At 43.7% G+C, this 26,194-nt stretch overlaps 1 protein-coding gene across 1 annotated transcript in view; it reads left to right on the top strand.

Annotated features, from left to right (window-relative positions):
• wdfy4 (WDFY family member 4) overlaps positions 1–26,194 on the top strand; it is a 157,554-nt gene that overhangs the window by 26,658 nt on the left and 104,702 nt on the right. Inside the window, exons 11-24 of the mRNA XM_084157490.1 lie at positions 114–229; positions 338–439; positions 687–877; positions 4,354–4,593; positions 4,696–5,222; positions 10,716–10,806; positions 11,095–11,309; positions 11,561–11,664; positions 12,168–12,417; positions 12,645–12,721; positions 12,904–13,122; positions 16,958–17,136; positions 17,285–17,516; positions 17,804–17,949. Coding sequence (XP_084013616.1) covers positions 114–229; positions 338–439; positions 687–877; positions 4,354–4,593; positions 4,696–5,222; positions 10,716–10,806; positions 11,095–11,309; positions 11,561–11,664; positions 12,168–12,417; positions 12,645–12,721; positions 12,904–13,122; positions 16,958–17,136; positions 17,285–17,516; positions 17,804–17,949 — 2,689 coding nt within the window. The remainder of the gene's footprint in view (positions 1–113; positions 230–337; positions 440–686; positions 878–4,353; positions 4,594–4,695; positions 5,223–10,715; positions 10,807–11,094; positions 11,310–11,560; positions 11,665–12,167; positions 12,418–12,644; positions 12,722–12,903; positions 13,123–16,957; positions 17,137–17,284; positions 17,517–17,803; positions 17,950–26,194) is intronic.

The raw sequence follows: 26,194 nt of genomic DNA on the forward strand, positions 1-26,194 counted from the left end.
TAAGCTTTTCACTGTTAGTCTACACCAGTTGTTTATGACGCATGTGACTAATCAGATTTTATTGGATTTCAGTTTACTTTAAAATCTATAAAATCTCTTCTATTCCTCTTCAGGTTGATAGTGCGTAGTGGTCTGCTAGCGGAGGTTCTCAGTGATGGAGGTCTGTTGGAACTTCTGCTTGGAGAACTACGCCGGAGGGCCAAGATACTCAGGAAGGCTAGAGGAGCAGGTACGTGTATACAATTGTAACAATGATGTTACCACATATATAGAGTCTTATATAGAGCCTATAGAGCCTTTCACTCTTCCTCACAGTGATCTCTTCTCTCTCTGTCAGGTCCCCACTATCAGTCAGCTGAAGAGGACAATGAGAGCGCTCTTACCACCAGCATGCTCAGAGTAGTGGCTGCCCTCACCCTACGCTCCATCAGAAACACAGGTAAGTGTCGGAACCTGGTCTAGCGGTTGTGCAATCAACATTGCCCCCAAAGGCACTGGTTCGATCCCTTGGTCCACCACTAGCCACTTTCCTCTCTGTATTCCACTCTCATCTGTCTCCCCTCGCTTTTATACCTGCGTCTATCCAAAGAAATGCTATGATCTATCAGGTACACACATCCCGAAACTCTCTCCATCCCTCCCCCGCTCTCTTGCTCTCTCTCTCTCTCTCCCCCTCTCTCTCTCAGTGTCAGTCCGTGACCTTGGGATGGTTCCCTACATAAAGATATTTCTAGATGAGGAGCAGTACAGAGGACCAACCCTCAGCATCCTGGAGCAGCTGTCAGAGATCAACCCTGATGAGTTTATGTCTACGGCTATAGGAGCTCTCTGTTCCTCTACACAACAGGAGCTGGGGCTCAAACAAGACCTGCTGCAGGTACACACACACACACATTGATCGCTAATGTTTTATGGATTGTTGTCACAAACACATTCTGCTAAAGCATGAGGAGAAACGATAGCCAACAGAAACAAGTGAGGGTCTCGACTAAACCCTAACAAGTAAGGGTCTCGACATGTTTAAAACATAATAAGGCAGTGAATTTGTTATCACATCCCTCAGGATTGATTAGCTGATACAGGTATAGCTGTTAGCCGGGGAGCTATTTGATTACCCCTCCAACCCTGTGCTGTAGCTCTCTGAAGATTAGGACCTCTATCACATCAGAGAATGGCTGATAAACCTGATTAGGTCTAAGTGAGTTAGCGACTTACTGTACGTGTCCATTTTTATAGATCAGAAAGAGAGGGGTACTAACTCGCAGACTATATATATACAGTTGAAGTCGGAAGTCTACATACACCTTAGCCAAATACATTTAAACTCTGTTTTTCACAAATCCTGACATTTAATCCTAGTAAAAAATCCCTGTTTTAGGTCAGTTAGGATCACCACTTTATTTTAAGAATGTGAAATGTCAGAATAATAGTAGAGAGAATGATTTATTTCAGCTGTTATTTCTTTCATCACATTCCCAGTGGGTCAGAAGTTTACATACACTCAATTAGTATTTGGTAGCATTGCATTTAAATTGTTTAACTTGGGTCAAACGTTTCAGGTACTTCCCACAATAAGTTGGGTGAATTTTGGCCCATTCCTCCTGACAGAGCTAGTGTAACGGAGTCAGGTTTGTAGGCCTCCTTGCTCGCACGCGCTTTTTCAGTTCTGCCCACAAATTTTCAATAGGATTGAGGTCAGGGCTTTGTGATGGCCACTCCAATACCTTGACTTTGTTGTCCTTAAGCCATTTTGCCACAACTTTGGAAGTATGATTGGGGTCATTGTCCATTTGGAAGACCCATTTGCGACCAAGCTTTAACTTCCTGACTGATGTCTTGAGATGTTGCTTCAATATATCCACATCATTTTCCTTCCTCATGATGCCATCTATTTTGTGAATTGCACCAGTCCCTCCTGCAGCAAAGCACCCCCACAGCATGATGCTGCCACCCCCGCGCTTCACGGTTGGGATGGTGTTCTTCGGCTTGCAAGCCTTCCCCTTTTTCCTCCAAACATAACGATGGTCATTATGGCCAAACAGTTCTATTTTTGTTTCATCAGACCAGAGGACATTTCTCCAAAAAGTAAGATCTTTGTCCCCATGTGCAGTTGCAAACCGTAGTCTGGCTTTTTATGGCGGTTTTGGAGCAGTGGCTTCTTCCTTGCTGAGTGGCCTTTCAGGTTATGTCGATATAGGACTCGTTTTACTGTGGATATAGATACTTTTGTACCTGTTTCCTCCAGCATCTTCACAAGGTCCTTTGCTGTTGTCATGGGATTGATGTGCACTTTTCACACCAAAGTATGTTCATCTTTAGGAGACAGAAGGTGTCTCCTTCCTGAGCGGTATGATGGCTGCGTGGTCCCATGGTGTTTATACTTGCGTACAATGAACCAGACTTGTGGGGGTCTACAATTGTTTTTCTGAGGTCTTGGTCGATTTGTTTTGATTTTCCCATGATGTCAAGCAAAGAGGCACTGAGTTTGAAGGTAGGCCTTGAAATACATCCACAGGTACACCTCCAATTGACTCAAATGATGTCAGTTAGCCTATCAGAAGCTTCTAAAGCCATGACATCATTTTCTGGAATTTTCAAAGCTGTTTAAAGGCACAGTCAACTTAGTGTATGTAAACTTCTGACCCGCTGGAATTGTGATACAGTGAATTATAAGTTAAATAATTTGTCTGTAAACAATTGTTAGAAAAATTACTTGTGTCATGCACAAAGTAGATGTCCTAACCGACTTGCCAAAACTATAGTTTGTTAACAAGTTTATCAACTGTATATGTGTGTGTGTGGTGGGGGGTTTGGTGTGTGTGCGAGTGTGTGTATTTGTATACGAGTGTGTGTGTGTCTGTGTGTGTGAGCACGAGAGTGTGTGTGCGAGTGTGTCTATGTGTGTTAACTTGGTTAAAGCAGGTGGCAATCAGATTCAGTGTGACCTGGTTTGGCGTGTGGTGAGAGCCATTGTGATTACTCTAGTTCTTGTTAATCACATTTCTCCCTGCGTTCTGCCACACACATTACCTACCTGATGGATTAGACCACTAAATTAGATTAAACTAATCACATTTAGGTTAGTCCTCAACAACGGTTACCCCAAATAATTTATGATTTTGTTATTTATTTATGTTGGGACTATTTTTCATCCCTTCATGACCTGTTTGTTTTAATTGACTGAACAGAACAACGATAGGCAATTGAATGCATGATACTTTATTACTCAAACTGTTTATACAGTGACTCTGTACCGGTACCCCCTGTATATAGCCTCACGACTGTTATTTTACTCTTTAATTATTTGTTATTTCTTTTTATTTGTTTATTTTTTACTAATCAATTTTTTACTTAACACTTATTTTTCTTAAAACTGCGTTGTTGGTTAAGGGATTGTAAGTAAGCATTTCACTTTAAGGTCTACACCTGTTGTATTCGGCGCATGTGACAAATACACTTTGATTTGATTTAGTGAAAGTCTACACACCCCTTGCACAGTTTTCACATTTTGCTACCTTAAAAATTAATCTAAAAAGGGATCCCCCCCAAAAAATGATGTCTTGATTGCGTGTCCTCACACCCCATAGTTTATACTTGGTGGAAGCACATTTGGCAGCAAATACAATGACTCTCCAAGAGGTGTTGAGTGTTCCTGAGTGGTCTAGTCTCAGTCCTTACTTGAGTCTGCTTGAAAATCAAAGACAAGGTTTGAAAATTACTGTCCATCAATGATTCCCAACCAAATTTACTGAGCTTGAGTAATTTTTGACAAAAACAATGAATATATGTTGGCCTAAGAGTTGTGCAAAGTTGGTCGAATCTTATTCAAAATGATTCACAGCTGTAGTTGCTGCCAAAGGTGCTTCCACTAAGTATTAACTCTGGGGTGTGAATGTAACAGAGTTAAGAATGTACCCGTAAGCTCACTCCGCAGCTAGCTGTGCAAGGGGTGTGTAGACTTTCACTAAGCATTGTACATATCTAGCCGTTGGTCACCGATGCCTCTGTGACTACATGCTCCCAAACCTCATACATCTCAAACATCTCAAAGAGAATAATGTGTGTGAACTGAATAGTTTGGTCCAGGCTATTCTGTTTGTGCTGTCCTGTAAAGGGTTAATTCTGTATTGGTCAAGTTGAAGGACCTCGATCTATGACTGTTATCTTGCCATATTATCTTCTCAGTAAATGTGTTAACCGGACTTTCTCAATCTGCCTCATCCATAGAACTGTATAATGTAACATCCTCTACCTTGTTTGTTAGATAGTCAGAGAGGACTAAAGCACAAATGGAGCCAGACGTGTGTGTGTAAATCTTCTGTAACTGAACTCTCGCTTTCCTCTGTTCTCCAGTCAGTTCTGAAGGTTCTGGAGAGCCCTAACAGTTGGGGGGCGTTTCGACGTGCGGGGGGCTTCACCGGCCTGCTGTCCCTGGTGGTGGACATGGAGGGGGCTCTGGGTGACCCCCCTCAGGGTGGGGGTGGGGTGTGGGGGGCCATAGGGCAGCAGGGGATACTAGACCTCCTCTTCCTCACCCTACACACCCTCGCCCTGGCTGTCCACGTACACCCGGTCAACTCACACCAGTTCCAGGTATGTCATTCATTCAAATGAGGTGTCCAATAACCTCGTAAGCCAAAGGATGGGTTCTATAAATGTGACGAGACATGAAAATAATTCATTCATTCGTTCCAGGTTGAAGGGTTCTACGAGAGGCTGGCTGAAGCCTTACTACAGCTGGGTTGTTTCCAGACTGACGGCCAGGAGGCGACAGAGGGGATGGAGGGCCACGCTGGGGGTATGATGAGTAGGGGCCTGGGCCAGAGAGGGGGTCAGAGAAGAACGGAAGACCATCATTTCCTTGGGAGGAACTTCCACCAGTTTTTGGAGCTGTCTGAGACCCCAGCGCACACCTCCCTCTCTTCCACCTCCAAGCCACCCCTGCCTCGCCCTTTACAGACCTGTATCAAGCTCCTCTCCTACCTGGACCAGTTTGCTACAGGGACCTTCGCTGCTCTTGAGAAGACAGCAGGACATGTGGGAGAGAAGAGAGAGGAGGGGGGAGAGGGGGAGACCCAGGGGGGTGGTGATGGAGGAGGAGAGAGGCTGCAGACTGTGTCACCAACCCCACCGACTTCACAGACTCCAGAGGAGGAGCTACAGGGGGGATCCAGACCTGCAGCCCACAGCGTCTCCGTTGTCTGCTCTGAGACTAACTACAGGTGGAACAGTTGTTTCTTGTATTTTTTCTTGATTTTTTATTTAACCTTTATTTAACCAGGTAAGCCAGTTGAGAACAAGTTCTAATTTACAACTGCGACCTGGCCAAGATAAAGCAAAGCAGTGCGATAAAAACAACAACCCAGAGTTACATATGGAATAAACAAAACATACAGTCAATAACACAATAGAAAATCTATATACAGTGTGTGCAAATGTAGTAAGTTATGGAGGTAAGGCAATAAATAGGCCATAGTGCAAAATAATTACAATTTATTATTAACACTGGAGTGATAGATGTGCAGAAGATGATGTGCAAATAGAGATACTGGGGTGCAAATGAGCAAAATAAATACATGTAAATAACAATATGGGGATGAGATAGTTGGGTGGGCTAATTACAGATGGGCTGTGTACAGGTGCAGTGATCGGTAAGCTGCTCTGACAACTGATGCTTAAAGTTAGTGAGGGAGATAAGTGTCTCCAGCTTCAGAGATTTTTGCAGTTCGTTCCAGTCATTTGCAGCAGAGAACTGGAAGGAATGGCGGCCAAAGGAGGTGTTGGCTTTGGGGATGACCAGTGAGATAAACCTGCTGGAACGCATACTACGGGTGGGTGTTGCTATGGTGATCAATGATCTAAGATAAGGCGGGGATTTGCCAAGAAGTGATTTATAGATGACCTGGAGCCAGTGGGTTTGGCGACGAATATGTAGTGAGGGCCAGCCAACGAGAGCATACAGGTCACAATGGTGGGTAGTATATGGGGCTTTGGTGACAAAACGGATAGCACTGTGATAGACTACATCCAATTTGCTGAGTAGAGTGTTGGAAGCTATTTTGTAAATGACATCGCCGAAGTCAAGGATCGGTAGGATAGTCTGTTTTACAAGGGCATGTTTAGCAGCATGAGTGAAGGAGGCTTTGTTGCGAAATAGGAAGCCGATTCTAGATTTAACTTTAAGTTTACGGTCTAACCAGACACCTAGGTATTTGTAGTTGTCCACATATTCTAAGTCAGACCCGCCGAGAGTAGTGATTCTAGTCGGGCGGGCGGGTGCAAGCAGCGTTCGATTGAAGAGCATGAATTTAGTTTTACTAGCATTTAAGAGCAGTTGGAGGCCACGGAAGGAGTGTTGTATGGCAATGAAGCTCGTTTGGAGGTTTGTTAAAACAGTGTCCAATGAAGGGCCAGATGTATACAAAATGGTGTCGTCTGCGTAGAGGTGGATCTGAGAGTCACCAGCAGCAAGAGCGACATAATTGATACACACAGAGAATAGAGTCGGCCCGAGAATTGAACCCTGTGGCACCCCCATAGAGACTGCCAGAGGTCCAGACAACAGGCCCTCCAATTTGACACATTGAACTCTATCTGAGAAGTAGTTGGTGAACCAGGCGAGGCAGTCATTTGAGAAACCAAGGCTATTTAGTCTGCCAATAAGAATGCGGTGATTGACAGAGTGTCACGAGAATTTTGTTATCTCAATGGTTGAAGTCAACTACTTCTTAAATTTTTGAATAATTCCCAAAAGGTTGTAAATCTCTTAGTTTGAATATATTAAACAAAGACCCAATACTGCAATGGTCAGCATGTTTATTCATTGAGAGCGCTCTGCAACAAAATGGTCGTACAATCTTTTTATACGCACACGTCAGAGGAAAAATCCCACCCCGCTGTAGGCGGGCTGTATTTTTCCACTGTACGCATCTTGTAAGCTCACGTGATTTTCCTCTGCTCTCCTGACCATCAGGTCACACACACACACATACACACATACACACACACACACACACACACATTCTTATCATAGTCTACTCCTTGCTCGGGTAGGCTGAGTTATCGCCGTCCTCACAATATCCTGCAAGCCTTTTTTCACTCCCCTTTCCCTGTGTGTTTTGGGAACCAGTCTCCTGTTATTGGTTTCAATCGTTTTGCACTTCTGCTTGCCTAATTACAAGACACAAATACTCTGTTGCTGTGATATAAACACATTTGATTAACTCTCTAAGCTCTAGTCTACTAATTAGTCATACATTATTAGTTTAACTGAGGGTGTGACATTTTAGTCATATCTTACTCACACATTTCTTTATCACAGAGTCAAAAGCCTTGGCCAGGTCGATGAAGACGGCTGCACAGTACTGTCTTTTATCGATCGCGGTTATTATATCGTTTAGGACCTTGAGCGTGGCTGAGGTGCACCCATGACCAGCTCGGAAACCAGATTACATAGCGGAGAAGGTACGGTGGGATTCGAAATGGTCGGTGATCTGTTTGTTAACTTGGCTTTCAAATACTTTCGAAAGGCAGGGCAGGATGGATATATGTCTGTAACAGTTTGGATCTAGAGTGTCACCCCCTTTGAAGAGGGGGATGACCGCGGCAGCTTTCCAATCTCTGGGGATCTCAGACGATACGAAAGAGAGGTTGAACAGGCTAGTAATAGGGGTTGCAACAATTTTGGTGGCTAACTTAAGAAAGAAAGGGTCCAGATTGTCTAGCCCAGCTGATTTGTAGGGGTCCAGATTTAGCAGCTCTTTCAGGATATCAGCTATCTGAATTTGGGTGAAGGAGAAGCGGGGAGGGCATGGGCAAGTTGCAGCGGAGGGTGCAGAGCTGGTGGCCGGGGTAGGGGTAGCCAGGTGGAAAGCATGGCCAACCGTAGCAAAATGCTTATTGAAATTCTCGATTATCGTAGATTTAATCGGTGGTGACAGTGTTTCCTAGCCTCAGTGCAGTGGGTAACTGGGAGGAGGTGCACTTATTCTCCATGGACTTTATAGTGTCCCAAAACCTTTTGGAGTTAGTGCTACAGGATGCACATTTCTGTTTGAAAAAGCTAGCCTTTGCTTTCCTAACTGATTGTGTATATTGGTTCCTGACTTCCCTGAAAAGTTGCATATCGCAGGGCTTTTCGATGCTAATGCAGTACGCCACAGGATGTTTTTGTGCTGGTCAAGGGCAGTCAAGTATGAGGAGAACCAGGGGCTATATCTGTTCTTAGTTCTGAATTTTTTGAATGGGGCATGCTTATTTAAGATGGAGAGGAAAGCACTTTTGAAGAACATCCAAGCATCCTCTACTGACGGAATGAAGTCAATATCCATCCAGGATACCCGGGCCAGGTCAATTAGAAAGGCCTGCTCGCTGAAGTGTTTTAGGGAGCGTTTGACAGTGATGAGGGGTGGTCGTTTGACCGCGGCCCCTTTACAGATGCAGGCAATGAGGCAGTGATCGCTGACATCCTTGTTGAAGAAAGCGGAGGTGTATTTAGAGGGTAAATTAGTCAGGATGATATCTATGAGGGTGCCCATGTTTATGGATATAGGGTTGTACCTGGTAGGTTCCTTGATAATTTGTGTGAGATTGAGGGCATCTAGTTTAGATTGTAGGACGGCCGGGGTGTTAAGCATATCCCAGTTTAGGTCACCAAGCAGTACGAACTCTGAGGATAGATGGGGGGCAAGCAATTCACATATGGTGTCCAGGGCACAACTGGGGGCTGAGGGGGGTCTGTAGCAAGCGGCAACAGTGAGAGACTTATTTCTGGAAAGGTGGATTTTTAGAAGTAGAAGCTCAAACTGTTTGGGCACAGACCTGGATAGTACGATAGAGCTCTGCAGGCTATCTCTACAGTAGATTGCAACTCGACCCCCTTTGGCAGTTCTATCTAGACGGAAAATGTTGTAGTTCGGGATGGACATTTCTGAATTTTTGGTGGCCTTCCTATACCAAGATTCAGACACTGCTAGAACAAGTATTCAGACCCCTTGATTTTGTCCACATTGTTATGTTACAGCCTTATTCTAAAATGGAATACATTAAAATAAATCCTCATCAATCTACACACAATACCCCATAATGGCATTGCAAAAATAGGTTTTTATATTTTTTTGCAAATTTATTAAAATAACAACATAATAAAACACCTTATTTACATAAGTATTCAGACCCTTTGCTATGAGACTCAAAATTGAGCTCAGGTGCATCCTGTTTCCATTGATCATCCTTGAGATGTTTCTACAACTTGATTGGAGTCCACCTGTGGTAAATTCAATTGATTGGACATGATTTGGAAAGGCACACACCTGTCTTTATAAGGTCCCAAAGTTGACAGTGCATGTCAGAGCAGAAACCAAGCCATGAGGTCGAAGGGATTGTCCGTAGAGCTCCGAGACAGGATTGTGTCGGGGCACAGATCTGGGGAAGGGTACCAAAAAATGTCTGCAGCATTGAAGGTCCCCAAGAACACAGTGGTCTCCATCATTCTTAAATGGAAGAAATTTGGAACAACTGAGACTCTTCCTACAGCTGGCCGCCCGGCCAAGCTGAGCAATCAGGGGAGAAGGGCCTTGGTCAGGGAGGTGACCAAGAACCCGATGGTCACTCTGACAGAGCTCCAGAGTTCCTCTGTGGAGATGGGAGAACCTTCCAGAAGGACAACCATCTGCAGCAGTCCACCAATCAGGCCTTTATGGTGGAGTGGCCAGACGGAAGCCACTCCTCAGTAAAAGGCACATGACAGCCCGCTTGGAGTTTGCCAAAAGGCACCTAAAGGACTCTCAGACCATGAGAAACAAGATTCTCTGGTCTGATGAAACCAAGATTGAACTCTTTGGCCTGAATGCCAAACGTTACGTCTGGAGGAAACTTGGCACCATCCCTACGGCAAAACATGATGGTGGCAGCATCATGCTGTGGGGATGTTTTTCAGCAGCAGGGACTGGGAGACTAGTCAGAATTGAGGTAAAGATGAACGGAGCAAAGTACAGAGAGATCCTTGATGAAAACCTGCTCCAGATCGCTCAGGACCTCAGACTGGGGCGAACGTTCACCTCCCAACAGGACAATGACCTTAAGCACACAGCCAAGACAACGCAGGAGTGGCTTTGGGACAAGTCTCTTAATGTCCTTGAGTGGCCCAGCCAGAGCCCGGATTTGAACCCGATCTAACATCTCTGGAGAGGCCTGAAAGTAGCTGTGTAGCGACGCACCCCATCGAACCTTAAAGAGCTTGAGAGGATCTGCAGAGAAGAATGGGATAAACTCCCCAAATACAGATGTGCCAAGCTTGTAGTGTCAAACCCAAGAAGACTCGAGTCTGTAATCGCTGCCAAAGGTGCTTCAACAAAGTACTGAGTAAATGGTCTGAATACTTATGTCAATGTGATATTTACGTTTTTTAATTTTTTATAAATGTGCTAACATTTCTCAAAACCTGTTTTTGCTTGCTCATTATGGGGTATTGTGTGTAGATTGATGAAGGGAAAAAAAGTATTTTTCTATCAATTTTGAAATAAGGCTGTAACGTAACAAAATGTGGAAAAGGTCAAGGGGTCTGAATACTTTCCGAATGCACTGTATATTCCAGATTGTTGCATGAGTGTTAATTTCTCTCGTATCCAATGTACCAGAGGCCAAGCCAGACTGCTTCATATTATAGTCATGTTATAACTATGTGATACTATGTATCTGTATGTTTATGGGTCCAGGTTTACCTCTGACCAGACCATACTGCATCCTGGAGCCATCAGGGTCATCATGACTCTCCTGCCTCATGTCTTTACTGCAGAGGATCCACAGGTAACCTATCAGCAGACCGACTACACTGCTCTGTCATATGCAGGAATCGATTCAGTAATCAATCAATTCAGGAATCAACTCAGTTCAGTTAGATTTAATTCACGCTGTATTGCTCTTTCATATTATGCAGAAATTAATTAATTGTAATTCAACTCAGTTCAGTTCAATTGGATTAGTCATAGCTCCTATCTTCTAAGACTGCTTTGCTGTCATATGCAGGAATCATCTAATTTGAATTTGACTCAATTTGGTTCAGTTCAATTCTTCATTACTCCTCCTCTCTCCCAGCTGTCAGTGGAGGTCCAGTACTCAGTAGCCCACCACCTCCAGGTGATGGTAAAGTCAGAGAAGAACCGGCAGATTGTCTGCGAGGGGGGTTTGGTGTCCACTCTACTAACCCACTGTCGAAGCACCCTGCTCAGGCCGGACCACCCACTACACCTGCCTGACACACGCATCTTGGAGAAAATCTCCTCACACTCCATCTCACACATAGACCTCAGGTCAGCTGCTTTTCGTAGCACCAAGCTTGGGTGTGTTAATTAGGCACCAAATGGCAGAAAATTGACTGAAACGGGGAGGGACTATCTTGACACACATTTCCTTTTCTGATGCAAGACGTTTTAAAACATTGTCCCTGTGTTGATCTCACTACCCACCGTTGAGGAATCTTTTTTGTATTTTAAAAGGTTAGTTCACCCCAAAATCAAAGCTTGATGAATGTTATCTAACCTGTTATTTCGTTCTTCTACAGGCGTTTCCTGTGTCTTAGTGATCCTCTGATGTGCCAAGCTAACAAAATTGCTGCCACCTCTGCTCCAGAATCCAACCCACAATGCACCCTTTCTCTCTCCAAGGGTAAAGATACAGAACTTTTATCTGATTTTAACCATTTAATTTGAGTCCAGCACTAGCACTGTTGATTCAACTAATAACGGCATGATGATTAGATTACCATTTGAATCAGCTGTTCTAGTTCTAGAATGCATCAAAGAAGTGGACTGGCTAGGGGTACTCGAAGAGAGGTTTGGGAAACACTGGTCTAGCGGAAGCAGACAGCATTTGAAATGTTGCACATCTGTGTTACAAAAAGTGTAGCTTTTAACTATAGGCCTATACTGTATGTAGTCCTTACATGTAATTCTGTAATTACTAATGAAATAAACATGGTTGTAATAATAATATAATAAATAATATGCCATTTAGCAGACGCTTTTATCCAAAGCGACTTACAGTCATGCGTGCATACATTTTTGTGTATGGGTGGTCCCGGGGATCGAACCCACTATCTTGGCGTTACAAGCGCCGTGCTCTACCAGCTGAGCTACAGAGGTAATCGTATAATTAATCTAATTCTGCAGGCCAAAGCCCAGAGGAGGCAGACAGCTCTACAGACAGTGAGACCACCACTCGCTCCATCATGAAGACATTTAAACGCTCTTTTAGCCTGCTTAGCTCCTTGCCTCCTATTGACTCTCCTGTCGGCCAGCCCCTCCCCCTGCACCAAATCATTAGCCTGGTCTCCATGACGTCACCAAGGAGCTTCCGACCGCACCGAGTCTCCACCTCTCCGGCCTTTGTGGAGTTTGATATGAGTGAGAGCGGCTATGGGTGAGTCCACTGTACTGGGTAGATTAGAAGTGGGATGGGTTCTGGTAGGTTTCCATAGGATTCCAATGATTCATTTGCCTGATCCCAGATCTGTTTGTGCTGTCTTGCCAACTTCTATGGTCATTGTCATATGAAATGTCATGTTGCACACCGTTAATTTGACATTGACGTGTGTCTCTGTGTGTGTGTGCATGTCTGTCTGTGTGTGTGTGTGTGTGTGCTTTTAGCTGTCTGTTTCTACCATCCCTGGCTACAGTGAAAGGTGTCAATGCTGACTCCATCCCAACAGGGGGAATAGGAGGAGGTAAGACAGGAGGGGAGGGAGTTCACCTAGTACTGGATCAACTACCTTTTACTTTTAACAACTGTATGTTTAACTATTTTACTTGTTTGCTTGGATTTGCTTTGAAAATGCTGTATGACCTATGTTTACTTTATCTCTGCTTGTCCCCTCTCCTCTCTCCTCCTCCTCTTCCATTCAACCAGACTGTCGTGGTTTCCCTCCGGCAGCAGGCCTGACATATTCCTGCTGGTTCCTGATCAGCAGGTTCAGTTCGGCCTGTGATTCCCACCCGCTCCGGCTGCTATCTGTGGTGCGCCATATGTCCCGTGCAGAACAGCAGTACGTCTGTCTGTCTGTCTCCATCTCAGCCAGCGATGGATGTTTGGTCATCTCCACCGAGGAGGAGCCATTCACATTCCTGGGTAAAGACATGCTAAAGGGACATTGGAATAACCTAAACCTGTGCTGTAATGCTTTCTTTGGCACAATATGCTATTTACTCAAAAATACACCAATCTCAAATCAACCTCTAGATCAGGGGTGTCAAACTCATTCCATGGAGGGCCTAGTGTGTGCTGGTTTTTGGTGTTTCCTTTCAATTAAGACCCATACAACCAGGTGAGGGGAGTTCCTTACTAATCAGTGACAATTCATCAATCAAGTCCAAGGGAGGAGCAGAAACCCGCAGACACTCAGCCCTCCATGGAATGAATTTAACACGTGCTCTAGAACAATGTTCCCGCTAAGATGCGCGCGTGCAAGCACTTCAAGGGCTACCACTCAGAAGAAATGCCATGCCGCGCAGAACCATTAGTTTGCACTATATAGATAAATGTTTTTTCTGTGATCGAATCAACGTTATATCAACTGCTTTTCAATGCAACAAACCAAAACAAATCTAACTTTGCAAGATTGAGTCTGATTTTGTTTTAGGCAGAGCCAGAGCGCAACGGAGTAGAATTGTATTGGCTGGGGTAGCCCACTAGCGGTCTTTCAATCATGCTTTTCAGATCAGTTCAGATCAGAGCTGCGCATCTGTGCATTTGTTGATATTCTTTGCTAGTTAGCGAGTTATTAGCCCAGTTTTATAGATCAGCAATGGGGAATTACTGCTTCCTAAAAGAGCACAAAACGTGTAGGCTACATTTCAAAATATGTGAATAAGCCAATAGGCAGATGGGTAGCCTACATTGTCTAGTTCTTTGTATGGTTATAATAATTAATTGTATTTTGTAAAGTGGTTTCTTGCATCATACAACCCAATACAATGCAATTTACAGTCACCTATTTGGCCCATGGTGTTACAGACCAAGTAAAAAGTCATTAATTAATGTCAAGCCCTTCATAATGTAAAAAAGTTTGTAAAAGTCTCATGCAATGTAGGCCTGCATTGAACACCACACTCACTAACTGTAAGTTGCTCTGGATAAGAGCGTCTGCTAAATGACTAAAATGTAAAAAAATATGTGACCAACCGCCTCGATTCAGTCTAATGTAGCACCTTTTTTTTTTTTTTTACATTGGATAAAAGTAGAGACTCAGAGCTAGAAAATTGTATATCATACACTGCAGTTGAGGAACAATGGGAAAGTAATTCTGCTTTGAAAGTTGATAAACTTGTAACCCCACTTTTGAGAAAATGGCCCTTGAACGTTTGGTACACCTACTGGAGAGCACTTCTTTGTCTACACCCATTCAGCATCATTCACACCCTCTTAAGCCTTAGCCCCAACCATCTCTTTAAGGATTTACATGAGGCCATGTGGTAAACACACGCTATATCAAATACAATTTAAGTTTATTTGTCACATGCACAGGATACAGAAGGTGTAAACGGTACGGTGAAGTGGTTACTTGCATAGTAGCAATATCAAAAACAGAAAGTTTCCAGATAAAAATAGTTTATAAATAGTTTATCATTATTAGATGACGCTTACCCGACACACTTGTTTAAGTTGATGGGTCATGTGAAGGAAATGCTATAACCACCCCCAGCCGCATCTAGCTAAGTGGATGGGTCACTATTGTCTAGACATGTACACATGTTCATGAAATACAATAGATGGCCGTAATCACCCCCAGACACACCTGGCTAATTTGACGGGTCATGTAATAATCTGGCCGAAGTGGAGTCTTTTGTTTAGACATGTAGCTAGCTAGCTAAACAATGAACCGGCACAATCCCAACTCATACTACTACCAATACAAACATTGTCATAGCTGTAGTATGAATCTTCAGGTAGCTAAAGCTAACAAACTAGGTTCAATGTTAGCTAGCTAACATTAGGCTATAACTAGCAATGCAAATGGTTTTCTGATTAGAATAATATTACTACACAGATCATACACTTAATGTTAGCTATGGTGCGTTAGAAAGGACTGTCAACACATACTGAACAGCTCACGTTATAGACCAAAGCATCCTATATGGCAGACCAACCTAAACTCATCTCCCGGCAAGTCCAGCCCATTCATTGTCTCAGCCAATCATGGCTAGTGGGAAGGTTCCTGTTTTTTTCCGTGGCTAAACCAACTAGGCTCGTAATGTAACAATTGTATTCATATTTATGGATGGAATACAAGTTTGTTATTAAGGCACATGAAAGTTCACATATTCCAGAAGGTATTTCTGCCAAAAAACACATTTTGATAAAAAATAAATGTTTACGTTCAAATGCAGCTCCTGTGAAGTAGTGATGTGCGACATACGCCTAGTTTCCTGAAACTAGTCACATATAGGCTACTGTAGGCTATATTATAGAAATCAAAAGCTATTTCCATGTGAGAATGTTATGGGATTTGCTCCATTGGTTTTGTTGGTAGAACTCCATTATGCTCAAATAGCCACAATAGCCTATTGGCTACTGTCTAAAACTGTAAGGGTACAGCCTCAGTGTTCACTGTAAACGCACGCCGGAAGTTGCACAAAATTCTCACAATGTTCAAGTTTCCGCTCACAAGACCTAAAATTTGCTCAGTGCCCCAAAAAGTTTGAGGGAACATTGCTCTAGACCCTACGCCAGGGTTATTCAGCATGTAGATCGCAAGCTACCAGTAGCTCACAGTCCACGTATGAGTAGCTCGCAATCAATTCTGAAAGTACATGCATTTTTCCATCACAAACTGTCATAAACATAAAGCTCCCGGCTACTGTCCAATCAAAGCCACATTAACATTTTCCGACCCTGGTTAGCTACTATTGGCTTAATATCTGCCAATATCTGCCAATTAATTTCCAGCAGTATTGCCCCTCTCTGTCTGTTTGGTGCGCGAGTTTGTCTATCATTCCATATGCAGCCAGTTAGCGATGCTTATGATAACGTCTTGTGGGTAGAGTAGACAGAAAGACTTTTCCCAAAAACCTTCTCAGTTAAATGTTAACTACAAAGTAGGCTTACCTGACAGAACTATAAATCATTATTCTTTGTTTCAATTGGGTGGCCATTGTTTTGCTAACTCTGCCATGACATGCGCTGCAGCAGTAGGCCTAACAGCAGAAACATCTCTAGACCGGCACATTCCTCTCTTGCTAGATGTGCAATTAAGGGGGAATTATACACTTTTTACAGACCTAATAAATGTCTTCTGATGTGATTTAAGCATTGACATGGACTCAGAACATCAATTTTCGTTGTTTCTTTATGAATATTTGTAATATTAAAAAATCCCAAAACAGGAAAAATCCAACAGAGAAAAAATAATTTGGGAAAATACCAAATATAATTTTATGGGGCCTGTCATGCCAAGTAATGTTTATCAACCATAATTTTTCCAGGTATATTGACAGAAAGCACATCTCTTGTACACCAAGGACCCAGGGATGAGTTGCAGGTTAGAGGAGAAGAGAACAATGTGCCTATTGGAAAGTGATAAAATTGGTAGCTCGCAACATTTTTTAAAAGTAGCTCTCATGCTAGAAAAGGTTGGAGACCCCTGCCCTACGCCCTATGCACTTGGAAATGTGAAAGGATTTGATTGTTATAAACATTATGATACAACTTCCTCCTATTTTATGACAAGGCAAGGAAGAGAGATTACCATTATTACTTACACCTGTCAAATCCTCTCAGATATCCACAAGTGGTCTAGGGGTCAATTTGGGATTGGGTCTACGATTGCTCTGAATGACCTAATTTTAGAAAGATTTAGCAAAAGGTGGATTTTTGTCATTTTAGTTGATTACTCTTTGATCTGGACTGCAACTCCTTCTGTGATTGATTGATTGCTGTATTGATTGATTGATGTATTGATTGCCAGATATGATGGAGCCAGAGGTGCGGACCCCCAGCCCCCTGCCAGGCTCTCTGAGGTTCAAATGCTCCAGTCAGCTGACCCCAGGTCAGTGGCACCATCTGGCCGTTGTCATGGCGAAGGACGTGAAGAAGAGCTGCAAGGTCATGGCCCACCTCAATGGGAAACTGGTGGGAGCAGCAAAGGTACTGGAGCAGGAGAGAGTGAATTCATCCATTTTACATTGAAAGATGATCGTAGCTCATGTCATTGGTTGAAGCACTGTCTACTCCCTTACTCACTCTGTGCTGTAAAAATTCAGAGAACTCTCTATGTGTTCTGATTCGCTGTCAGATGCTGTACATCCAACCATTCCCGGGTCAGTATGTCTCCATGGAACCCACAGCGGTGATTGACGTGTGTGCCTTCATTGGAACGCCGTCTCTATGGAAACAGCACGCTTCGTTGGTGTGGCGCGTCGGGCCCATCTACCTGTTTGAGGAAGTGCTGAGTCCAGGGGCTGTAGGGGTAATCTACAACCAGGGAACTGCCTACCTGGGAAACTACCTGGCTCTACGCAACACAGGTGTTTGTCTGATCATTACCTGGGCCATGGACTCAAGACCATGTAGTCAATTTACTTAAAGCTTGCAGATACTGTATAATGCATTATGATTCTTAACTTTAGCATCTACGACCCCTTCTAATGTATCAGAATCATCTCATGATGACCTTGACTATATGCCAGCCATTTTGAGTCAGTTGTGTTACCAGAAACACAGAAACATATTTGAGTCAGTTGTGTTACCAATGACAGTTTGACCAGAATTTGTGTCTCACAATGTAGTTCTGTAATTCTATGTGTTCCTCCAGGCTCTGGCACAGACCCCCTCCCTTTCAGGCTGGTACCGGAGGAGAGGATCTCATTTGGCATCAACCCGGCTGTAGCAACTTTAACCACGGTAGCAGAGATACGAGAAAGCTACAACGAGGTGGACTGCCGTCTCATCGCCAAAGAGGTACAGAGGGCCCAGTGCTGTCTTCATGATGCCCGATCAGAAATATGGGGTCCTACTAATCACCCCAAACAACCATAAACAGGTACCCTAAGCAACCCCAAACTGGTACCCCAAACAGGTACCCCAAACAACCTAAAACAACCCCAAACATATACCCCAAACAACCACAAACAATGAGAAGCATCCAGCTGCAGATTATGCGCGCTGAGGCCACCTGGCGGGTATTCCAGAAAGATGGTTTAACAAATTCAGGATTCCCTGAACATAACCGGCTTCTCTTAACCTGATAAGGGAGTCCGGAATTTCTTGGTTCCAGAACGGCTGCTTCTCGTTTAAGTAATTAGGCTAAGCGAAGCACAGATTGGTTGGTCCGACAACTGGCGCAGGCACACATCATTCAAAAAGGTCCTCATGTTGATGACAGAAAGAATCTTCGATATGGAGTAAAAAGACAGAGCCCAATATTTCAAGTCTAGAACAAGAAACAATTGTAACAACATACAATGAATATGTTCACATATTTACTAGGGATGTAATTCACCGATACACATCGGTCCCCGATTCAAATGTTTAAGATATGACTGCATCGATTCAAACGTTACGAATCGTTGATTTTGCTCAAGGTACTTTCTTTCTACCTACTGAAAAATGCCTAATCTTTTGTGTAAACTGATGCGTCCTGTCCTTCAGTGTCGAACTAAGTATGTAGTTGTGTTGACAGTCATTGATCTTCAAGTCATTTTGCATCCCGAACAACCCTAGGGAATATCAGTAGCCTAGTCAAACTGCGCACTGTGCCCAGCTTCGTGCTCTGACCAACGTGAGGTAGGCGGCCTGTTTCTTGCATATCTGTGTGGCACCTTCAGCATTGAAATGCTAAATGGCTTGCGCAATATTATGCTTTATTAGTTGTGACAACCTATGTGATTTTCTAGGTTATTGTTATCTATGCACTGTTGAAAAGCATGTTTTACTGGAATAAAAGTAAGCTACCAGAGACACAACTCTCATCTGGCTATACCTGCTGAACAGGGCTTACAATAGATTTTATTTTGATTGTTCAGGTACACCATCAGCAATAGTTTTGGTAGTTCGCTTTAAACAATCAGTAAACAGTCCATTCGGGAAGTATTCAAACCCCTTGACATTTTCTACATTTTGTTACATTACAGCCTTATTCTAAAATTGATAAAACAATGAAATAATTATTATAAATCTCCACATAATACCCCATAATGACAAAGTGAAAATAGGTTTTTATACATTTTTCAAATGTATTACAAATAAAAAACAGAAATACCTTATTTAGATAAGTATTCACACCCTTTGCTATGAGACTCGAAATTGAGCTCAGGTGCATCCAGTTTCCATTGATCATCCTTGAGATGTTTCTACAACTTGATTGGAGTCTACCTGTGGCAAATTCAATTGATTGGACATGATTTGGAAAGGCACACACCTGTCTATATAAGGTCCCACAGTTGACAGTGCATGTGAGAGCAAAACCCAAGTCATGAGGTCGAAAGAATTGTCTGTAGAGCTCCGAGACAGGATTGTGTCGAGACACAGATCTGGGGAAGGGTACCAAAAAAATTCTGCAGCATTGAAGTTCCAGAAGAACACAGTGGCATCCATCATTCTTACAGTAAATGGAAGAAGTTTGGAACCACCAAGACCCTTCCTAGAGCTGGCCAAACTGAGCAATCGGGTGAGAAGGGCCTTGGTCAGGGAGGTGACCAAGAACCTGATGGTCACTCTGACAGAGCTCCAGAGTTGCACTGTGGAGATGACAGAGCTCCAGAGTTGCACTGTGGAGATGGGAGAACCTTCCAGAAGGACAACCATCTCTGCAGCACTCCACCAATCAGGCCTTTATGGTAGAGTGGCCAGATGTAAGCCACTCCTCAGGAAAAGGCACATGACAGCCCGCTTGGAGTTTGCCAAAAGGCATCTAAAGGACTCTCAGACCATGAGAAACAAGATTCTCTGGTCTAATGAAACCAATATTGAACTCTTTGGCCTTAATGCCAAGCGTCACGTCTGGAGGAAACCTGGCACCATCCCTTCGGTGAAGCATGGTGGTGGCAGCACCATGCTGTGGGGATGTTTTTCAGCGACAGGGACTGGAATGCTAGTCAGGATCGAGGGAAAGATGAACGGAGTAAAGTACAGAGAGATTCTTGTTGAAAACCTGCTCCAGAGCACTCAGGACCTCAGACTGGGGCAAAGGTTCACCTTCCAACAAGACAATGACCCTAAGCACACAGCCAAGACAACGCAGGAGTGGCTTCGGGACAAGTCTCTGAATGTCCTTGAGTGGCCCAGCCAGAGCCCGGACTTGAACCCGATCTAACTTCTCTGGAGAGACCTGAAAATAGCTCTGCATCGATGCTCCCCATCCAACCTGACAGAGCTTGAGAGGATCTGCAGAGAAGAATGGAAGAAACTCCCCAAATACAGGTGTGCAAAGCTTGTAGCGTCATACCCAAGAAGACTAGAGGCTGTAATCACTGCCAAAGGTGCTTCAACAAAGTACTGAGTAAAGGGTCTGAATAGTTATGTAAATGTGATAGTTCAGTTTCTCCCATTCTTCTCTGCTCTGTCAGGTTGGATGAAGAGTGTTGCTGCTCAGCTATTTTCAGGTCTCTCCAGAGATGTTCGATCTTGTTCAAGTCCGGGCTCAATGAATAGCATTCTCACGTAGGTGTTCCTTTTGTCCAGGTGGGAAAGGACAGTGTGGAGTGCAATAGAGATTGCATCATCTGTGGATCTGTTGGGGCGCTATGCAAATTGAAGTGGGTCTAGGGTTTGCTGCCTGTTCTTAGTAAACTGATGGAGAGAATTGTGTTTGACCAAATACAATGCTATTTTCAGAGAAGAAGTTAACCCTTTAGACCCCAATAGAATTCTAGAATGCTGCTGTAGCTTACTGAGAATTTTCAAGTTAAAGCTCATGTTCTCACATATTTCAAACAAACAGACATTAAATACAATTAAATAAAGGACAATTACAAGTTAACTTAGTTTTAAAGAGCACAACCTCTTCTTTAACCTCTACAGGATCGGTGTCCCGTATACGGGACGGTTGAGCTAAAGTGCGCTAATGTGATTAGCATGACTGTTGTAAGTAACAGCAAACTTTCCAGGACATAGACATGTCTTATATGGGCAGAAAGCTTAAATTATTGTTAATCTAACTGCACTGTCCAATTTACAGTAGCTATTACAGTCAAAAAATACCATGATATTGTTTGAGGAGAGTGCACAACAACAAAAAACTTATCACGGCAACTTGTTTGATACATTCACCTCTGAAGGTAAATAATGTACTTACATTCAGTAATCTTGCTCTGATTTGTCATCCTGAGGGTCCCAGAGATAAAATGTAGAATAGTTTTGTTTGACAAAATCAATTTTTATATTCAAATGTAGGAACTGGTGTCACGATCGTTGACACATGATGAAGCGGACCAAGGCGCAGCGTTGAAGGTGAACATATTATTTATTTAGAATGATCACACGATCAAAACAACAACGATAACGTGACGTCTACGGTATAACACAAACCAAATCAGAACAAGATCCCACAAAGAATAGCTGAAAACAGCCTACCTAAGTATGGCTCCCAATCAGAGATAACGAGCAACAGCTGCCTCTGATTGGGAACCACCCTGACCAACATAGATCTATATGATCTAGAACAAAACCCAAAACATAGAAAACACAACATAGAAGCTACCCCGTGAAACTAAACATAGAAAATCCACACCCTGGCTCAACATTTCAGAGTCCCCAGAGCCAGGGCGTGACAGTACCCCCCCCCAAAGGCGCGGACTCCGACCGCGCCAACAGAACACCACAGGGGAGGGACCGGGTGGGCACTCCGCCTTGGCGGCGGATCCGGCTCTGGGCATGATCCCCACTCCCTCTCTAACCCCCCACAGTACCCCTGGTCCGGTCTGGCCCTGCTGGCCGGAGCTGGACTGAACACTGGTGGAGCGGATTGCTCTAGCTCCGACGTGAAGCATCTGACCGGTGCCGGACCAGCCACCGGTCGAACAGGCACGGGCCGTGCCGGACTGACGACGCACACCACTGGCTTGGTGTGGGGAGCAGGAGCGGGCCGAGCCGGGCTGTCGAAGCGCACCCCTGACTTGGTGCGGGGAACAGGCACGGGCCGTGCCGGACTGACGACGCACACCACTGGCTTGGTGTGGGGAGCAGGAGCGGGCCGAGCCGGGCTGTCGAAGTGCACCCCTGACTTGGTGCGGGGAGCAGGAATGGGCCGAGCCGGGCTGACGAAGCGCACCACTGACTTGGTGCGGGGAGCAGGAACGGGCCGAGCCGGGCTGACGAAGCGCACCACTGACTTGGTGCGGGGAGCAGGAACGGGCCGAGCCGGGCTGTCGAAGCGCACCCCTGACTTGGTGCGGGGAGCAGGAACGGGCCGAGCCGGGCTGTCGAAGCGCACCCCTGACTTGGTGCGGGGAGCAGGAATGGGCCGGACTGGGCTGGCGACGCGCACCGTAGACTTGGTGCGAGTGGCAGGAACAGGCCGGACCGTACTGGGAACACACACCACTGGCCCTACGTGGGGATCAGGAACAGGCCGGACCGGACTGGCAACACACGCCAGTACCTCTCGCCGTGCCTCTACAACCTCCTTCCCCCTGGTGACCAGTGACTCCCGTAACCTGGCGTCCTCCTGCTGCCCCGTCGTCCACGGCGTTAGCCCCCCCCTAAAAAATTTATGGGCTTCACTCCTACCCGTGGCCAAAGCCTCCATCCCTCTTGCCAGACTCGCACTCATCTCCTCCCACGTCCATCCTCTCTCCTCGTCACGCTGCTTGATCCAGTCGAGGTGGGATCTTCTGTCACGATCGTTGACACATGATGAAGCGGACCAAGGCGCAGCGTTGAAGGTGAACATATTATTTATTTAGAATGATCACACGATCAAAACAACAACGATAACGTGACGTCTACGGTATAACACAAACCAAATCAGAACAAGATCCCACAAAGAATAGCTGAAAACAGCCTACCTAAGTATGGCTCCCAATCAGAGATAACGAGCAACAGCTGCCTCTGATTGGGAACCACCCTGACCAACATAGATCTATATGATCTAGAACAAAACCCAAAACATAGAAAACACAACATAGAAGCTACCCCGTGAAACTAAACATAGAAAATCCACACCCTGGCTCAACATTTCAGAGTCCCCAGAGCCAGGGCGTGACAACTGGGTTCTACAGTTTGAACCCTTGCTGTCTCTGGCTCCACACCCACCCTGCCTGGCCATCTAGATGTGTGAAAGTTAGTGTATAAGCTAATGATCAATCACGTATGACATTCCTGTGAGTGTGTAAACTTACATTTTGTATTACCATATCATTTTTGTATGTTCTCTATAGTTATGTACTTGAAAATGTATCAACTGACCAATTCGGCACATTTGGGCAGACTTTATACAAAATAGTCCAGTATTGCAATGCTTCACTGGATCAATCTGAAGCTTTGCACACACAATGCTTCCATCTAGTGGCCAAAATCTTAATTGCGCCTAAACTGATTTTTTTTCAAATAAACAAAATCATGTTTTTTTGTTTGTATTATCTTTTACCAGATCTAATGTGTTATATTCTCCTACATTAATTTCACATTTCCACAAAAGTTTTTCCTTTCAAATGGTATCAAGAATATGCATATCCTTGCTTCAGGTCCTGCGCTACAGGCAGTCATTTTAGGCGAAAATTGGAAAAAAGGGTCCGATCCTTAAAAGGTTGACACCACATTCATGTCAATAGGAAAACACTCATTTTGTCTTCCATTGTGTAAAGACACCCCCTATCAAAATGTACCAAGGATAATATATTTATAAATATTATTGACATATAAATAACAAAACAATTAAACATGTTTGATTTACAACGATTTTTACTTCTGTAACAATGTAAAAATGTAAACAATTATTCAGAGACTATTTGAACATGTAGGTAACCTCTCTCAATTAGATTTAGTACAGACCAGGCCTGACACAAAATGTAGAAATAGTAGCCTACTTTGACAGACTAACTACAGAGTTCACCAATGTTAGCTGATTAGTTACAAAGCTGGGACAGTTTCCAAATGAATTGCATGGGTAGAAACAGGACAAAACAAGCAACTTGTTAGCTGGCTATAAACAAATACCCAACTCATCATATGAGCTCCACTGCGCGGGCATCTACTACCCTAACACCACAACTAAGATGTCAAATAATAGGAAAACAAGGCAATGTATATCTTATGAATATCTGCACCTAGCAAACATGCAAACCATAACCTAAGTCCAACAGATAAACACTAATTAATCTAGCCTTCATTTCGGTGGCTACTTGTCTGTATGGCTAGCTAGTGAAACTGACAGCTGATGTTGACGCTTTGTGAGTGAAGCCCAAATTTACCGCTAAACACAACTTTTCTTGCCTGACAGACTAACTACTTAGGAAGCAGCTTGGGCCATTTCCATATACATTACATTGGTAGAAACAAGACAAAACAACCAACTAGTTATCTGACTATAAACAGCTAAACACTTTAACTATTTCCATGAGACAGAGAGCAATCATTTGAGCTCCACCGCTGATGTGCTCGCCTGTACCAACCAAGTTATCATGACAATCTGAGAGCTATTCCCCAAGTTTCACAGCATCAAACATCGACAACACCAAACATAAATCTGCTGTTTACTTATTTCACTCACCTCGACATCGTCGCTTTTCAAAGTGCAAAGACGTGTCCGAATCCGTATCACCAACCAACATAGATATCACCTTTCACAGTGAAAAGTCGTGTCCGTTTCGGCACTGTCATTTTGAGTAATGAAGTTTAAAAAAACGTTGAAAAGTCAAATGACAGCATACCCTGTTTCCGGTTTCTGGTTGATGACAACAGCCACGCGAATATGACAACAGGTTGTTAGCAAGTACATTTTGCGATATTGACACATACAGTTGAAGTCGGAAGTTTACATACACTTAGGTTGGAGTCATTAAAACTCGTTTTTCAACCACTCCACAAATTTCTTGTTAACAAACTATAGTTTTGGCAAGTCAGTTAGGACATCTACTTTGTGCATGACACAAGTAAGTTTTCCAACAATTGTTTACAGACAGATTATTTCATTTAGAATTCACTGTATCACAATTCCAGTGGGTCTGAAGTTTACATACACTAAGTTGACTGTGTCTGATGACAGAAGATTGGGTAACTCTTTTGACGCGTATGATCACTTATTTGTGATCATTGTTGAATGGTCCCTGCAGCGTAGCATCGCAAATATGTGACTGGAACAGAAGCAACAGAACGTATGATGCAACATACACGTCTAAACAGCATTGTTGTCTGAAAAGCATTGAAACAATGTTTTGTACTGATGGTAAATAAAGGTATTTACAACTTTATTACTCAATTTCACTTTTTATTGTAAAAGATAAACGCTAACTTTATCATCCAACCATCACACGGAACACATCCACAACCACAAACCAGTCTAAATAACAGGTTGCGCTGACAAAATTTTTTAAAATAAGTTAGCGACCTAATAGCTAGACTTGTTTACAATGTACCACGTCTCTGGTGAGGAAGAAATGTAATATTGTTTAGAAAAGAGATGCGTGTCAGTTAAGCTAACATCAACTAAATTTTTTATGATGACAGCCATGTTTGTTTGACAAGCGAGAACTCCCTAATCCCAGAATGACAATCACTATAATATGCAAATAAACAAAGTCAATGATGGCTGAACTTATTTTGGCCACTTTTCAGCCTATTACAAATCTTCGATATCCTTGTTACAGTGTATACAATAACCAGAGCACATGACCTGACAAGTCATTTACAGTTTTTGACAAATCACAAAGCAAATAAAATGCTATCACCACACAGATCATCACCCCAAATACAAGCCTACTGCCTACACTAACCTTCAGGGGAGGCTGGTGACTTGAAAAATTGAGGAGGATGGGAGACCCACGGTATAGGTGCGGAACGCACGGAGACAACAAAGTGTGTTTCAAAAATCGTCAAAGACTATTTATTTTAACATAAAGCATTTAATATAGGGAATGGGAATGAGAGGGCTAGTTCCACAGTGTTGGGAAGGGATCACAGCAGTGATTGAATGAGGGTATGAGGCATGAGTTGAGGTGTTCAGAGGCTTGACTTACATTTTACATTTTAGTCATTTAGCAGACGCTCT

The sequence above is a fragment of the Coregonus lavaretus genome (assembly GCF_964263955.1).
Source record: "Coregonus lavaretus genome assembly, chromosome: 1".
Lineage (NCBI taxonomy): Eukaryota > Metazoa > Chordata > Actinopteri > Salmoniformes > Salmonidae > Coregonus > Coregonus lavaretus.